Raw genomic sequence first — 16,580 nt, forward strand, 5'->3', positions numbered from 1 at the left:
ATGCTTTTATTGTTTGCCAATTGTGTTAATCTAGCATTTGTTAGGATTTGGCCAAGTGTGGTGTGTTCCCTGGGACTACTAAAACGAAAACAGTCCGGACAATGGCTATAATAACAACTGCAGGCGTTTTACCAGAGACCGAACCATCAGTCGATGTGTCCTTCGCCTCCGGCAAAAACTCCTAACCCTTGAAACAACACAGCAAATGGCAGAGACAACAACAATCGAAACTTTTGCCACATTAAATCAGTAAATTTATTGACTTAACTGCTTTTTGGGGCGAGGACATGGCCACCTCATCCCAGCCACGCCTACATCCTCCGCCCCTCGTCCTGGGCTGTCGACATTGGCGTTTGTCTCTTGGCCGCTGGCTGCGCACTTTGCCACTTTGGCCTGGCCAAGATGGTGTCCCTAGTCCCATATCTTAGTGCACTAAAAACAATAAATGAGTTGTAGGCTAAAACACATTGTTCTTCAAGTAAGACAAAATAGTGCAATTTAACTAGTTTTATAATGATGCATTGTTATCTCTTTCCCTTTAAAAGTATGCAAGAAACATCTTCAAAAATATTTAAATTATACTTTGTACACCTAACAATTCTTTTGCTTTCCTGAATTCTGATAACATATTTGTCATTTAGGACCCCCAATTTTTCTGAGTATAATTTCCCCGCCGCAGGATCCCGTGCTTGGCATATTCCTTTGGCTTCCTTTGCCCCTTGCTGTGCTGTCATAATTTTTGATTTGCTTGTTTTATTTGATGTCCTTGCTGATGTCGTTGCTTTGGCTGCCATTTCAGGCGTAGTCGTCGTTTCTTGGCCCTCTCTTCACTAAGCTGCTACCCAGCTTAGGAAAAACAATTTTGCAAAATTTATTTTATAGCAAAATTATGCCAAACATTTCGAAAATGTTTCTATGTACTCCCTGTTGTTGTTCCTCTTGCCGTTTGGGAAATATATATATATGTGCATATGGATATACACACATGCGTGTGACCCGGTCGAGAAAGCTTGGAAGCTGGCCCAGAATTTATTTTAGAATCGCAAGTATTTCTGCTTTCGTGCCATCAACTTTGGCTGAAATTATTTGCTTGGGCAGCCCGCAAGCGAAGGAGGAAGGACTTGAAGTCCTGTCTGTTATATAAACTTGGATAATGTAGCGCAAATAGTTGCTTATTATTTATTCTCTTTTCTTGCAGGGGGTTTGTCTTGACTGGGTCTTTATGGCCTTTTATTTTTCGGGTAATTTATTTGTGCTCCAGCAGAAATTAGTTGGAATATTTCAGTTGTTAATTAGGCATGCGTGAAATTGGGCAAACTTTTGCTCACGAGAATACATAGCATACTTTTGAGTTAGGAATATATGGTTCGCTGAACTATTCCATAGAAATCGGAGTGCTCAAGAGGTCCCCCTCACCCACCAAGTGGCTTTCTCACGCCTTAAATTTAAGTTAATTAAATTTCACTGCTACCCGCAGCTGAGATAGCGGCAACTTTACGTTTTTGCCCTTTTGATAAGCGCAGCACACAAGTCCTTCGGGATGGAGTGTGTGTGCGATAAGGATTCCGTGGAAATGAGGACACCCACTGTCTGTGTGTACAATGAGTCTTACGAAATAATCAACATAAAAGCTTCAGTTACTTATTACACTTGTGCAAATACAGATACACTCTAGTCTCTAGTCTCTAGTACTCTTTAGAAATACAAACCAAAAATATAGAAAAGGAAAAACAGGAGAATCATGCCATACAGACTAAGTACTTTGGCCGGGGATGCGATAATGCCAGTAAAATACGGATTCAATTAAGGCGCGGAACACAAACATGCAACACAATGGAGTGGCAAACGAAAGACAAGTTGCACAAACTGAAGAGTACACGAGGCGGAGGAGGTGGAGGAGGACGTATCCACATCAAAATCAACATCAACATCAACATCCACATTCAACATCGACATGCGACAGGTTTGCACTTCGTACTCACAGTTTGCTGCTGCACCTCGGACGCAGAAACTACATTCTGGCCATGTTGGAGATACACTAATGGACCGCCCGACTGCCGCGGCTGCTGGACAATGGGCGGCGATGACGTCGAAGGAGCGACGGAGACGGCGGCGACGGCGGTGGCGGCGGTTCCTTTGTCGAACTGATAGTACATGACGTCGTTGGCGGGCGCCGTGCCGCCATAAAGGGGCGGAGGCGGCGGTGGGGGATCTGCGGTCTGTGATCCAGAAATGTGGTAAGCGGTGGTTTGCTGCTTGGGCGAACCCCCTGCTCCGCCGCCTCCCGGCATCTGCGGCATCTTGTAGTTGTATATGTAGGGCCTTTCGTACTCCGCGCCATGTATGTAGGACAAAAAGAGGTCCGACTTGGCAGGCTGGAGGCCGAAACCTCCGCTGGAGGAGCCACTGCCCCCCGATCTCTGACCTAAAGGACGATTATAGCCCGCGCCCGAAACACTGCTGCTGGCATAGTGCAAGGGATAGCAGCCCGCATTGCTCAACTGGGAATGCCCGCCCGTCAGGAGCTGGGTCTTGGTCAGACTCTGCCCGGAGAGCCTCCGCGTGGGCACCCCGATATCCGACTTGGCATCCCGCCTCTTAACCTGCGCCACTTGCGTCGAGGGACCTTGGTAGTAGTAGGGCGATGCCGGATTGCTGGGCCACTCCACAAAGCTGCGCTGCCGGCTGAAAGCACCACCACCACCACTTTGAGAACCGGGACCACCGACACCAGATGTTACCAAATTCCCGGCCAGATTGCTAATGCTGCCTCCTCCACTCACCACCCCCTTGGAACTCTTGGCCAGCGCATTGTTCAGACTGAACTTGTACTGGTTGTTCTCGAAGGTCGTGTAGTGGAGCAGGCGATTGGCCGGCGATTGCTGATTAGAGTTAGTAGCGCTGCTGGGATTTTGACTGGGATTCGGATTGGAATTCAGGCCTGCGTTGTGGACAGGCGCCAATCCCGAGGAGCTCCCTGGGTTAGTGGACGATGGCGAGGAGGTGGCGTATTTGTAGGTGCTCTTCTGCTGGCGCTGCTGTTGGGCGAACAGCGAACGCTGCTGCTGCTGCTGGTTACTCACGGTCTGCTGCATCAGGTTGTTGTAGTTGCCGCCGGCACTGCCGCCCGACTTCCGGTGCGATCCGCTCGAGGCGCCCGACGATTTGTTGGTGCCGTAGCGAGTGCTGTCGCTGGATCTGTGATTTCGAAGAGAAGTAAAATTCAAAATGGTGAGGTAATATTGGTAACATTAAGTCATTAGAAAATATAAGACACAAATGCAGTACGTGTGATAAAAACTGACCACATCATTTTAAAGTGCTTAAAGTACTCGCATTTGAGACTTATTATTATCTACATATAAAAAGAAAAGCTTAAAAATTACTGCGAGGAGGATGAAAGCTTATGGCTCTATGTCACTAATTCAAGTGGTCGTTTAAGTCTTTCTTTTTACAATTATACATAAGCTATTGTTAAATGAATTCCAGATCTCACCTTTCCGATGAATATGCATAATCCTGATCAGCTCCCAGACCCGAGTCAGTGTGCTCATGAGACACTCTCAACGCTGAGTTCTCCAAGGGACTCAGATTGGAGCCAGTGGGTGAGATAAAATCACCCATGCTCATACTGGACATCATTCTTAAAATGAAAAGTTCACATATATTTGTCATATAGATTTACAAAGCAAAACTCTTTACTTACCTTACTAAACCATTATTCCGTTCGCACTCCCTAGAGGATATCGTACTGGCCGATCGGATGGATCCGTTTTTCGGCGCTTGCCCTCCAGTTCCAGGACCTCCGTTGGTATCGTGCGGATGCGAGCTTTGATAGTAAAGTCTACAATTATATATATGGGTTAAATATAAGCCAATAAGAAATTAAAATAAAAACTAACAAGAAAGGAAGCAAACTTCGGTCACTTTTTGACAAGATATCAGAATATTATAAATAACTAACTAAAAATTTGACCAACGTTAATTGAATGCAGATTTTTAGAGAATCGAATCACAAGTCTTTAGAGGTATGCCACTTTGGAATCGGTTTAAGTTTGGAAAAGTTATGGACTCTCGAAGTCAAATTTTAGGTCACTCTTTTCCAAGACATCGGAAAATTAGAAATAACTAACATGAAAATGGGTCAAAAATTTGACTAACGTTAAAATGAAAATTTTTAATGCAGATTTTTAGAGAATCGAATCACGAGACTTTAGAGGTATGCCACTTTGCAATCGGATTAAATTTGGAAAAGTTATGGACTCTCGAAGTCCAATTTTAAGTCACTCTTTTACAAGACATCGGAAAATTAGAAATAACTAATATGAAAATGGGTCAAAAATTTGACCAACTTTAAATTGAAAATTTTGAATGCAGATTTTTAGAGAATCGAATCACGAGTCTTTAGAGGTATGCCACTTTGGAATCGGATTAAATTTGGAAAAGTTATGGACTCTCGAAGTCCAATTTTAAGTCACTCTTTTACAAGACATCGGAAAATTAGAAATAACTAACATGAAAATGGGTCAAAAATTTGACCAACGTTAAATTGAAAATTTTGAATGCAGATTTTTAGAGAATCGAATCACGAGTCTTTAGAGGTATGCCACTTTGGAATCGGATTAAATTTGGAAAAGTTATGGACTCTCGAAGTCCAATTTTAAGTCACTCTTTTACAAGACATCGGAAAATTAGAAATAACTAATATGAAAATGGGTCAAAAATTTGACCAACGTTAAATTGAAAATTTTGAATGCAGATTTTTAGAGAATTGGATCACAATTCTTTAGAGGTATGCCACTTTGGAATCGGCTTAAGTTTGGAAAAGTTATGGACTCTCGAAGTCAAATTGTAGGTCACTCTTTTCCAAGACATCGGAAAATTAGAAATAACTAACATGAAAATGGGTCAAAAATTTGACCAACGTTAAATTGAAAATTTTGAATGCAGATTTTTAGAGAATCGAATCACGAGACTTTAGAGGTATGCCATTTTGGAATCGGCTTAAGTTTGGAAAAGTTATGGACTCTCGAAGTCCAATTTTAAGTCACTTTTTTCCAAGACATCGGAAAATTAGAAATAACTAACATGAAAATGGGTCAAAAATTTGACTAACGTTAAATTAAAAATTTTGAATGCAGATTTTTAGAGAATCGAATTACAAGTCTTTAGAGGTATGCCACTTTGGAATCGGATTAAATTTGGAAAAGTTATGGACTCTCGAAGTCAAATTTTAGGTCACTCTTTTCCAAAACATCGGATAATTAGAAATAACTAACATGAAAATGGGTCAAAAATTTGATCAACGTTAAATTGAAAATTTTGAATGCAGATTTTTAGAGAATCGAATCACGAGTCTTTAGAGGTATGCCACTTTGGAATCGGATTAAATTTGGAAATGTTATGGACTCTCGAAGTCAAATTTTAGGTTACTCTTTTACAAGACATCGGAAAATTAGAAATAACTAACATGAAAATGGGTCAAAAATTTGATCAACGTTAAATAGAAAATTTTGAATGCAGATTTTTAGAGAATCGAATCACAAGTCTTTAGAGGTACGCCACTTTGGAATCGGATTAAATTTGGAAAAGTTATGGACTCTCGAAGTCCAATTTTAAGTCACTCTTTTACAAGACATCGGAAAATTAGAAATAACTAACATGAAAATGGGTCAAAAATTTGACCAACGTTAAATTGAAAATTTTGAATGCAGATTTTTAGAGAACGGAATCACGAGACTTTAGAGGTATGCCACTTTGGAATCGGATTAAATTTGTAAAAGTTATGGACTCTCGAAGTCAAATTTTAGGTCACTCTTTTCCAAGACATCGGAAAATTAGAAATAACTAACATGAAAATGGGTGACTGGTATTAACTTAATCTTAGGATTATCCCTTTTCCGAATATACTCACCCTCTTATTCGATCGACACGATTCCGGGCCTGTCCCGTGTTCCCTGAACCACTGCCATTGGTGATGGTGTTGCCCGAACCCGTGCTCTTGGCTCCAACACTACTCTTGCTGTTGCTCTTGTGGATCTTCAGGTTGGAGTTGGACCTCTTTGAGGTGGTCTCCACCACCGTATAGGGAATCTCGCGCAGCTGCTGTTCCGACATGCCCTCCGTGTCCACCAGATCGAATTGCAGGTGCTTTGCCAGCTCGCTGTTCCACATGCGACTGCGTGACTCCGATGGGGATCTGTTTGGAGAAAATAAAATGTAAATGGATGAGTATAAAAAATATATTATAATCTCTAGTTATAAATAAATGTTGATCAATTAAAATATATATTCCTAAAGAGCTGAAACTCATTAATTTGGAAAGAACAATATCTCCATCGCTAACAATTATAAAAATGTATCAGAAAATCTTATTAATATGAATTAATGACTTTATATGAATTAATTTTAATTACTTTACTTAAATGAAAACATAATTTATTCCCGAAACTCACTTATTCTTGCGATGCCTTCTAGACTTGTGATGCGAGTGGGTATCCGAATGACTGTCGTTGCTGTGGAGGCTCCTGGCCACCATACTGCTCTTGGAAACGGCCGCCTGTTGAACGGAACTCTGGCCCAAACTGGCCTCGGCCTGTCTTCGTTGAACTTCCCTCCATTGCGAAGTGGAATCAATCAGCTCGGCACTGCCACTCCTCATCGAGGAGCTTCGATGGCCGGAGTAGCTGCGTCCACGTGTGCTGTCATGATCCGATCCTCCAGCCGAATCCCTTCGGTGCCGGTGCGATCTGCGATGCTTGCGATGATGTGAACGTCCCGATCTTCCAGAGCGACCTGATCCCCTTGAAAGCTCGCTTTCATTATCAGAAGTGCGACGATGGCGGTGCTTGTGCCTGAAATTTAAAAATAAATAACATATTTTAAGCATAGTTACCAGCCAAAATTTACGCAGTTTTAAATCAATTTATTTTCGTAAAAAAATAGTTACGCATTGCGAAATACCTGGTGAAAAACAATATTACCCCATAACTTTGGGAATTTCAAAAAAATAAAATCATTGCCGATAAGATAAATACGAAAACTTGACGAACAGTTACTTTTTATTTCAGATACTGATTTGCATATTTAGAGGGTCGAGAAATTTGGTGACTTAAATTGTTTCGTAAGATTAATATGTTTTCCGATAAGTTTAAAATTCCTCGCAAACTGAAGATCTTTGGCAGATAAGATAAATAAGCCAATTTAATGGGTAAGCACTCACTTTAATCTAAACACTCAAACTAGGCGCATGCTTATGGATGTTCAAATCGATGGGATTTGTGGGGTCTTAAAAAGTCATAGCGAGTAGACGGTTTGACTTTTTCTTAACCTTCTCAGGGCCACTATCAAAATTACTTAACACTTGACGAGTTTAATTCACCTAGTTTGATAAAGACGCACGCGTCTCTGTTTATCTAGTTTTCTAATTTCTTGGCCTTTTTAAAAATGCCCTTCCTTAAAAGTTTAATCGTAGGTCCGAAGTCTACCAATATTAAACAATCGCCTTGATGAGTGTGTTCTTTGGTATAAGACCTTAAACTAGAAAGTTCTTCATTTAATGTGAACTATTTTTATTGTTTCTAATGACCTAATATGAATTGTTTGATTATAATATATACGTTTTTGAATCATATATAGATTATGTATTTGTTAGGATTAGAAGGACTTACTTTCGCGTGGACCTTGAGTCGTTGGAGGAGTGGCTCTCGACGGAACTCGATCGGTACCTTTGCTGCTGATGTGAGGCGGATGAGGAGCTGGCCCGCTGCTGCCGCTGGTGGTGCGATGATGAGGAGGTGGCCGCCGCGGAGGATTGGTGGTGCGGATGGTGGCTGGTTCCATGGCCATGGCTGTGGTGGCTGTGATGGTGGTGCAGCCCCCCGCCCGCCGTACTGGCAGATCTCACGGAGCGCGGGCTCGATGGATTGTGACCAAACAGGGATCTCTGCTGGGATCTTGGCCAGGGGGCACTCCTTGTGCTCCTCGGGGAGTCTGGTGTTTGCAGGTTGCCTCCACTGTTGTTGTTGTAGCTGCTGGAGTTGTTGTTCTGCTGCTGATGGCAGGGTCTTATGCCCAAACTGGTGGGTATACTGTACGTGGAGCGGTAGGGACTGTCGTAGTTGCTATTATTGTGGTGGAAAAAAAAGAGATTAAAGGCGGGGGATCAGTCAGCGCGATCTCGCATTATTTTGCCATAAATTTAAATTGTTTAACATAAACGTTGATTAAAGTCCGCGTCGGCATGGCAGCCTAGGAGGCCATTTAGGCTGTCCGATTCGATCCGGAGAGGCAGCTCCACCACTCCACCAGTCCACCACTCCGAGATCGACACAGACAAATAATGCGCGTGTGCAAAATTGAGTAATTGCCGCACTGGCAATCAGCGGGCAATCATTTCGTACTCTCAGGAGTCGTCGCTTCGGTTCAGTTCAGTTCCACTGGAGATCCCAGAAAGTCCAGAACGTGCCCGGTGATTTATGCTCCCTGGGACGCACCGATCTGGGATCTGGGATCTGGGATCCGCGATCTGTGATCTGTGATCTGGAGAGTGAGGTGTGGGGTTCGGCTGCCTGATTGGCCTGATGTTTGGGCTTCTCTTTGTTTGCAAATGATAAATGACGCGAGCTATTTGCTCATCTTGGTTTCGTCCAGGAATCCAGCGATTACGATTGGCTTCTATTACCTTATTTAGAGCCTCACCTGAGCGTGTAATTTATGCACGGATGGTGGGCAAACACTTACACTGGACAGTTGGACAGTTGGAAATGGCCTCTGGTAATTGTCTAATTCGAGTGCTTCCTGGCATTGCTTCGTTTAAGTCTGTGCAACTCGAAAAATACACTCCCTAGCTACAAATCTCCTGGCATGACTCAATTTCTCCCGAAAAACATTATGGCTGAATTTTTATTTGTCCATATAACTTGATGTTTGCAACCATAAAACATTTAATAAATGTTGCGTCTAGACAATGTAACTGCCTTCGAAATGGCAACTAAATGGATTTTGAACACGAATTCGAAACAGAAATTCAGAGTGCCAGAGGGCACTTGAGCCGGGACAATGCCAAGGAGCTTCTATCTATCCTGTTTGTCCTGTCAAACGCAGACGGGAAGGGGCGGGAAACTGATGAAGTGCTCCGGCTGCATTCCTTTCAAATTGAACCCGGCGATTCCGAATAGCAATAGCCATACCGAAATATATATGTTTCAAAATTAAAAAGAGATCAAAGGCGAGTCCTCTCCAACAAGCCACATGAGAGCTCTTCCGGTGCGCCAGCTACCAAAACTGATTACTAAAAAGCAAAAAAAGGACGCGGCCAAAAAAGGACTTGGCCGAAAAAAGGACAACTGCGTCAAAGGAGCAGCTGCCGTACATAAATGGGTAAAATACAGAACGCGAGGGTACTACACATGGGCGGATGGGTAAATCAAAACTTTTGTGCACGGAATGAAAACAAATGATGGGCATTTCGGAGTACTCACTTGGAGATGGTGCCCATTCCGGGCTGGGGAAGAGGTCTGTTGCCCATGTGGCCGCCTCCACCTAATGTTCCCGCTCCGTTTCCATTTCCATTTCCATTGCTATTGCTGTTGCTTTTGCTGTTAAAAAAGTCATCAATCACGCGCCGCGGCTGGCGTTTTGAAGGAGTTCGGGTAAAGGCAGGCGGCGATCGTCCGGCGGAAAGTGCATCCTTCTCCGTTTGCTTGTCCGGGCGACTTTTGTTTGGTTGGGTTTGGTTCGGTTTGGTTCGGTTCGGGGTTTGGCAGACATGCGGTGGTGTTGGGCAACATAAAAGTAGGCATAAAGGCGTCCAAAAATATTAACAACCAAAGTAGGGAAAATGCCAAAAATAAAGAAAACGAAAAACGAGAGTAGACGCTAATAATGAACAGTCAACCATAAAAAGGTTGTAAAACACACACACAGGCAAAATAAAATAAAAGCCGAGAAACTGACAAACTTTCATTTGTTTCTCAAATTAAAAACGTTCTGTTCTTGGGGCAGTCATAAAACGCCCCTAAAAAACTTTTTTTGGCCACTAGAAATGCTTTGCCAGCCAAGTTAATAGTTTCACTGAGTTACGGTTGGCCACGTGAACTCCATTTTGAGTCTAGGAGCAAGAAAGTTTACCGCAGCAACAAAATGGTCAGCCGCAGTCACCGCAAATGTCCAGTCATAAACATGGTGAAGGATCTGCTCCCCTGGATTCCCTGGCCCTCCCAAGGTTTCCCTGGCTTTCCCTAGATTCCCCTGGACTACCCGATTCCCTGCCACATTCGTCATGCACAATTGCCTGCATTTGGTGAGCCAGCAGCTTAGAGCCGCCTTTTCGCAGAAAGTCATTAGTGGGCTTTGCACTCGAGTTGCTTTTTGGCTGACTGCCCGAAGGCCTCTCCTAATCCCAATCCCCTCTGCGGATCCGACATTTTTATTGGACTTCCAATTAGTTGACCATGCAGGCGATGGCGTAAACTTGATCTATGAACACTCGTTTGGATGCACTGGATGACTGCTTCTGCTTCTGTTTGGCTTTGGCTTTGACTTTGGCCAAGAATGAGTTCTGATTGGAACGGCGGGAAATTCGAGAAGCTAACAGTGTCTACAGGGTCTTCCTTAAAGCTGTAGTTTTTCTTGATTAAGTCCTGACGTTATGAGCTTAAGTTATGGAACCAGGAAATAATAGTTGGGTTTTACTGGCCTTAACTGGGATTTTCACTTTTCATTTGCTTTAAATTTCATTAAAAATTAGGAGATAGTTCTAGCACAAATGTGGAAGATCCGATGAATAATTAAAAGAAAACAAGCAACAAGGCTGTTAAGATAATCTCTTTACTATTATCATGACTCAATTTTTGTTAAGTGTATCTTCAACATATACCTCATAAGTTAGTAGCTCTTGGAATGCCCCATCAATCCCCTTGAGCACCAGTTCACTTGGCTGCCCATCCCTAGTGCTCCACTTGAGCTGCCCCTTAATGAGCTAATCACATGAGGTGCATTTTGGGTCGAGGGATTGAACTCGAGTGTCTGGGCCATTGAAATTTGTTACGTCTTAATTGGCTGCGCTTTTGGGTTTGGCCAATAAATTAGGCAACGAAGAACCAGAGGGGTTTTTGGGCTTACAACTCCATCTAATGGGCGGAGCACACACGACTGCACCCACTGGAACTTCCTGGTGAGTTCCTGGTACTTGGTTAGTTACTCACCTGTGCCTGAAGCGCGATCCCAGTTGGAACAAATCGGCGGCATGCGACTGCGAACTGGGCAAAGGGGCCACTCGCACCTGCCTGAAAAAGGCATGATGCTCCACGCAGCATCGCCACAAATGTTTGCAGGCCGATTTGCGAGGCGTCTCGAATCCGTAGGTGCTCAGCTCGTTCTGGAGAAAAAAAAAACAGAATCCATTCGAAAAGGTGTGATAAGCACTAGAGTCGAGTCACGATGGGAACTGGAAACGCGACTGGGACATGCCGACAAAGGAGGCGGACTGAGTGAATGAATACCCCTGCCGGGTTTGCCCCACCCCTGCCATTACAAAGTGTAAAGTGGTGGCCGAAAAAAAAATTAAAGAAAGGAAAAATCAAGACGAAGGAAAATGCTTAAGTTTCCGCCTTTTGTGCGCGTCAACTGGCTGGGAAACTTTTTTGATTATCAAAACGTTAGCACCCGAAAGTGTGCAAGTTTCAGCAGCTTCAGCCATTCAGAGTCTTCTATCTGCTATCTGCTACTAAAGCTACCAGCTACCAGCTACTTGTTGTCTAACGAGTCCTCCTCCGCTTTTGGCTCCTGGCGCCACTTGATGCCGCTGACAGCCAAAAGTTGTCACCATAAGGGAGCACCCAGAAAAATTGGCGACACTGCAAAACGGGAATAAGGAATTGAAAGCCCTCGAAGCGAGCTTCAGAAAAATGAATACCCTGTAGGTTCATATACGAAATCTTGATGGAGGGGAACAAATTTACAATTCTATTAAACAGTCTTTCAATAATTCTTCTTTAAAATATTTGACTTATTTCTTTAAATTGTTGGATGTTTAATTTGATCAAAGGGACATTTGCACTTCTATAGTGATAAATAAAAATGTTTTAAAATTATATGATTATATAATCACCAAGTGTTTTTGAGCCTCTGAACCTAAAAACAAATGATGGGTGTCTAACGGAAACATGGGTACCAATATAAACTATTAAACTATTTTTAAACCATTATTACTAAAAGTTAATTCTGTTTAATTAGAAGTGGTTAACTTTGTTTTTGACTTTTTCTGAGTCATCTAATAGGTATCTACAAACTCTGTCCCCCAACTTTGTCATAGGTCTACAACCCTTTAGTGCTAACTTTCAACCATTCACTCGCGGAACGAACTGCAAATTGTAAAAAGCACTTGTCGGCAAACAAATTTATGGCTGGGATGGGATAAGGATTGGGGATCCTCATCCACATCGTCACTGTGGCCATTGTCGTTTCGCGCTTCCAGTTACCAGTTCGCAGTTTTCCAGTTCCCATTGTCGCGTTGGGTGCGTTTGAGAATTTACATTTTTATCGCTTATCCTGAGCATAAAATAGCGTCCTTTATAATAAACTTTGGCAATGCGCGGCCAATAGTAATGAGCCACCGTCGTCTTGTTGCGCAGCACGACAATCCCGCTTGGAGTTAAGCCCAGGAAGTACTCCACGCTGTCCTCGCCCTGCGGGAAAATCGAGAAAAACGGGAAAATATAGAGGAAAATGAGAAACTTTGGCAAACAAAAGGCAACGGGCGAAAAGTTTCCTTTCGGCCATTGCCAAAAAATGTGTTAACAAGAAGAAAGTTTTCGCCCATTAGCAGCAGGCGGCATTTTTATGGATACCTCGTTCTTATAATTCCGCCCAGAAAAAGCCAAAATAAATGTAATTTTAGCTGTTAATTAAATTAAAAAAGGCGGAGAGCGGCAAAGCATATAAAAGACGGCGTTCTGGCGCCGCGATAGTCAATGATTTGTGTCTATAAACAAACACAAGGGCGACGAGTGAGTAAAAGAGGGGGTGGCCATAGGCTGTACTACATATAGCACATACCACATGGAGTACAAGGGTTCGGGTTCGGGTTCCCCGGCCCCATATGTGTATACAAACACAGCTGGTGATTTATTGAGGTTTGATATCAAAGTAAAGGGCAATAAAAAATGCAAATGAAGTGCCAACTTACGCAGCACAAAAGCGTAGACACACGAGACTTGCTTTTTCGGGGGTAATCATTAACCCACCCACCACCATTTCGGACCCCACTGAAATGTGAGCAAATGATTTATAATATTTGCCTAGAAATGAAATTAAACTTTGCATTTCCCTCTGACCCCTTTTATCCGCCTGGTTGAATGTTGAAGCCCGGCTGTCTGGTGAACCATCTGCGGTTTCAGGGCTTCGTCTCGTGTGGAGGGACTCCCCATTGTCTCCCCACATCATCCGATTTGGTTTGACACATGAGCAGCATCAGCATCGCATAACTTACCAGAACGGGATGCAAATCCACGCCGTACATATCGTGCCATTTGACTTTGTCCAGATAGTTAAGTTCGGCTCCGGAGGGCGACATTCCCTTGAGCTGCTGATGCAGTTCCGAGACGCGGGTTTCCAGCTCGTTGCTCTGGTTTGGCAGAAGTCTGAACTCGGACACATAGCCCTTCGAGTGGCGCCGCTGATCATAGTCACCCAACTCGGCTAGGGATGCACAAAAATATGCGTTGATATATGGTTATAAATAAGGAAATGCCATTTGCGATTATAAGAAATAAAATCGATGACCAGTAAAAAAATTCTAAAGTATTTAAAATATGGCCTTATTATACAAACAATGTAGAAATTCTGTTCTCTTTCATTTTAATTATTTAATTACTAAAAGCATTTCCTAAACAACTTCAAAACAATTAAAAGAGGTGTCATTGTTTTTCAGTTAAACAGAATTTGATTTCCGCTGAGTAAGATTTCAGTGGAACACCTTAACAAAAAAAAGACTTAATGTCTGCCATAAGAAATACATAAGAATTCTATTCGTATTTGGTTGCAAAGGCTTTCTTTCGCTTGGTATTTTATACTTACATTGCACCACAAAGGCACCGAGTTCGGCGGCGAGTTCAAAGGCCACAGGCAATCGTCCCTGCAGAACATCCTGTTTGACTTGCAGGAAAAGTTGATACCTGAAAATGACAAATTTCATTAGCCAACATGCCAAAAACAAAAACCGTAAACAAGGAGAAGAAGCAGTTAACAAGTGGGCAAACAAAATCTGGGCATAAAATTAGTTGATCCCCCTTGATTGTTTGTCCAAAACAAACAGAGTCGACTTATTGACTTTGGGCGTAACATGGAAATCATGAAACGAAACAAATAAAATGGCAGACGGTAGGCTGGCATCGTATTTCACAATTTATTTGCTAAAATCAAGCGCAGTTTGGAACTTCAAGCTGCCTGTTTGCCTTAATCCTGTCTGTTTGAAAATCCCCGTTGCTCGATTTTTCAACTTAGTCCGGTCCAAAGTCAATTGCCGTTTATTGTATGCCGCAGACTTTGTATAGCTAAAATAACACAATATTCTTTGACCCTAGTGCACTTCCAATAATGCAACGGCAATTGCATTGCCACGCCCCCACACTCATCATCCCGCCACCCATTTTCCACTTGGCTAGAAGTGCATTTCGATGCATTTATATGCGCTAATATTAGCAGTGGATTCAGCGGCAGTTTGCAAGGATTTTGATGATGTTTGGCCAATGGGTTTTGCCCGGTTTTTCCCCGATGATTATGGCGAACGTGTCGTCGTATGGAGAGCCAATATTTGCACACACCAAATGCTTGATAAATGCTGCAATTGCCCCCAGGATAACCAGACACCAGGACTCCCGATGACGTGGCGATGAGAGCCATGGCCTGGGTCACTTTTCCGCATTTCCCTGACCATTTCCCTTTACATTTGCGACATTTGGCATTTCCCCTTCAGCTAGTGTGTGTGTGTGTTGTGTTGGCCTTTTCCACTGGCGTTATTTTAATTTATCTCGCTTGATGTGCGCGCATAAATGCATTAATTGCTCGATGCATTATCCATTAGTTGAGTGGGCAGCCCGAGTTCACAGTCCTCAACTCGTGCATCTCAATTCGCTTCATTTGTTGTTTATTGCATTATAATTATGCGTCTGTGTGCCTCAATTAACAAATTAAATTTGCCAAATTCAATTTAACGAATTTATGGCAGACCAAAAGTTGGGATGGCACAAATTAAATGCTTAAATAGTTAATGGATGTGCAGGAAAGAATACCTACTTAAAGTGGGATTTGGATTTCGATTTAAAAAATATAAAACTTTTAAAGTTTTTAATTGTAATGTTTTTTTTAAATTGGATTATTATTTTATATCTTAAGATTTGGTTACAGAAAGCTGTAGTTTTTGCTCACCTGGTTATTTCCTCTAGTAGTTTGCAGGGATCAGCAGCATAGAACTTAACGCCAAAATACAAGTCATAAGGATCCGACTTTGGCTTGAGTTGTCGAGAAATACGAGACGCAGGATCCAGCCAGTGCTGTTGGAAAAGAAACAACATATGGAATAAATCAAGGGTGCAGCACAGAGCTTATGAGCAACCAGGTGGTCCGATGAAGGACACATATTCCTGGACCAATGAAAGCGAATTTATATAACTGCCCCGCAGCCAAAGGACCCTCAAAGAGTTACCTTAGTCTGGGGACTTTTTGTTTTCATTTTTCATCGCGCCTGAATGAATTTCAATGAAAACGAAAATGAATTTCCAAAACCAATACTTTTGCCCGGCGGAAGCGGTCTCCCTTTTTTTTTTTGCCACACACACTTACCGTCTGATTCTCCTCGTCTATATAACGTATGCCGAAGTATGAGGTCTCGATTAAATTGAGCCTGGCAAAGACGACATCCAGCAGAGCCTGGCCCGGCAAATCATCCTGAAAATAGACAAGAAAATTGCTGTTAAAACAGAGCAAAGGTTCGAGGATAAGAAGAGGGGGGAAGCACGAGCAGCAAAGGCAAACACTGGAAACACTGGCAAACTGTTGAGCCATTGAATGGCCACAGACACGGTCCTCGTTCTCGTTTTCGTTTTTGTCCTGCGCCCCTTTTCTATCCGGTTGGCTAAGTCCTGCGCCGACAAAAGTGAAAACTTCCCAGTGACAATTATTCAATTGGAAAATTGCTGCTGCCTTTTTTGGTTCCTCTGATAAAATAAAATGGGGAAATAAGAAAATCGCCCCTCTTCTTGGCCAAACAATTTATGGCAAATCGAAGGCGGCCAAAGTCGGGCAATCAACAATTTTGCTGTTGGTTTAATTTAATTTGTTAAAGCTTTAAAATGCCAATTCCCTTTTTTCTCGCCTTCGGATACTCTGTCTGTCTGGTGGCAATAATAAATTGAGTTTATTCTCTGGGGAGAACTCAGAGACCCCCGAAAAAGGTGGCCGCAGCTGCAGTAACCGCAAAAAGCACCCAAACTATGGCCGTGGGGCGAGCTATTGTTGACCGCAAAGGCAGCTGCCACGCCCCTGGTTTTCCCTCCGCCCCCTTTTCCCCGGCGGTTGAT

General features: G+C 42.9%; 1 protein-coding gene across 4 annotated transcripts in view; it reads right to left on the minus strand.

Annotated features, from left to right (window-relative positions):
* The window catches only part of LOC108040713 (band 4.1-like protein 4), a 59,998-nt gene that overhangs the window by 8,656 nt on the left and 34,762 nt on the right, over positions 1-16,580 (minus strand). For 3 of the 4 annotated variants that reach the window (XM_017118285.2, XM_017118284.2, XM_017118283.2), the window contains exons 3-15: positions 15,844-15,948; positions 15,430-15,554; positions 14,080-14,177; positions 13,493-13,701; positions 12,537-12,689; positions 11,208-11,380; positions 9,483-9,716; positions 7,671-8,123; positions 6,456-6,854; positions 5,915-6,199; positions 3,707-3,844; positions 3,497-3,643; positions 1,983-3,198 (exon numbers count right to left, since the gene is read on the minus strand). In XM_017118285.2, coding sequence (XP_016973774.2) covers positions 1,983-3,198; positions 3,497-3,643; positions 3,707-3,844; positions 5,915-6,199; positions 6,456-6,854; positions 7,671-8,123; positions 9,483-9,716; positions 11,208-11,380; positions 12,537-12,689; positions 13,493-13,701; positions 14,080-14,177; positions 15,430-15,554; positions 15,844-15,948 — 3,735 coding nt within the window. The remainder of the gene's footprint in view (positions 1-1,982; positions 3,199-3,496; positions 3,644-3,706; positions 3,845-5,914; positions 6,200-6,455; positions 6,855-7,670; positions 8,124-9,482; positions 9,717-11,207; positions 11,381-12,536; positions 12,690-13,492; positions 13,702-14,079; positions 14,178-15,429; positions 15,555-15,843; positions 15,949-16,580) is intronic. The other variant, XM_017118286.2, reaches the window with a different exon arrangement.

Source organism: Drosophila rhopaloa, unplaced genomic scaffold (genome assembly GCF_018152115.1).
Source record: "Drosophila rhopaloa isolate 14029-0021.01 unplaced genomic scaffold, ASM1815211v1 contig_167, whole genome shotgun sequence".
Taxonomy (NCBI): domain Eukaryota; kingdom Metazoa; phylum Arthropoda; class Insecta; order Diptera; family Drosophilidae; genus Drosophila; species Drosophila rhopaloa.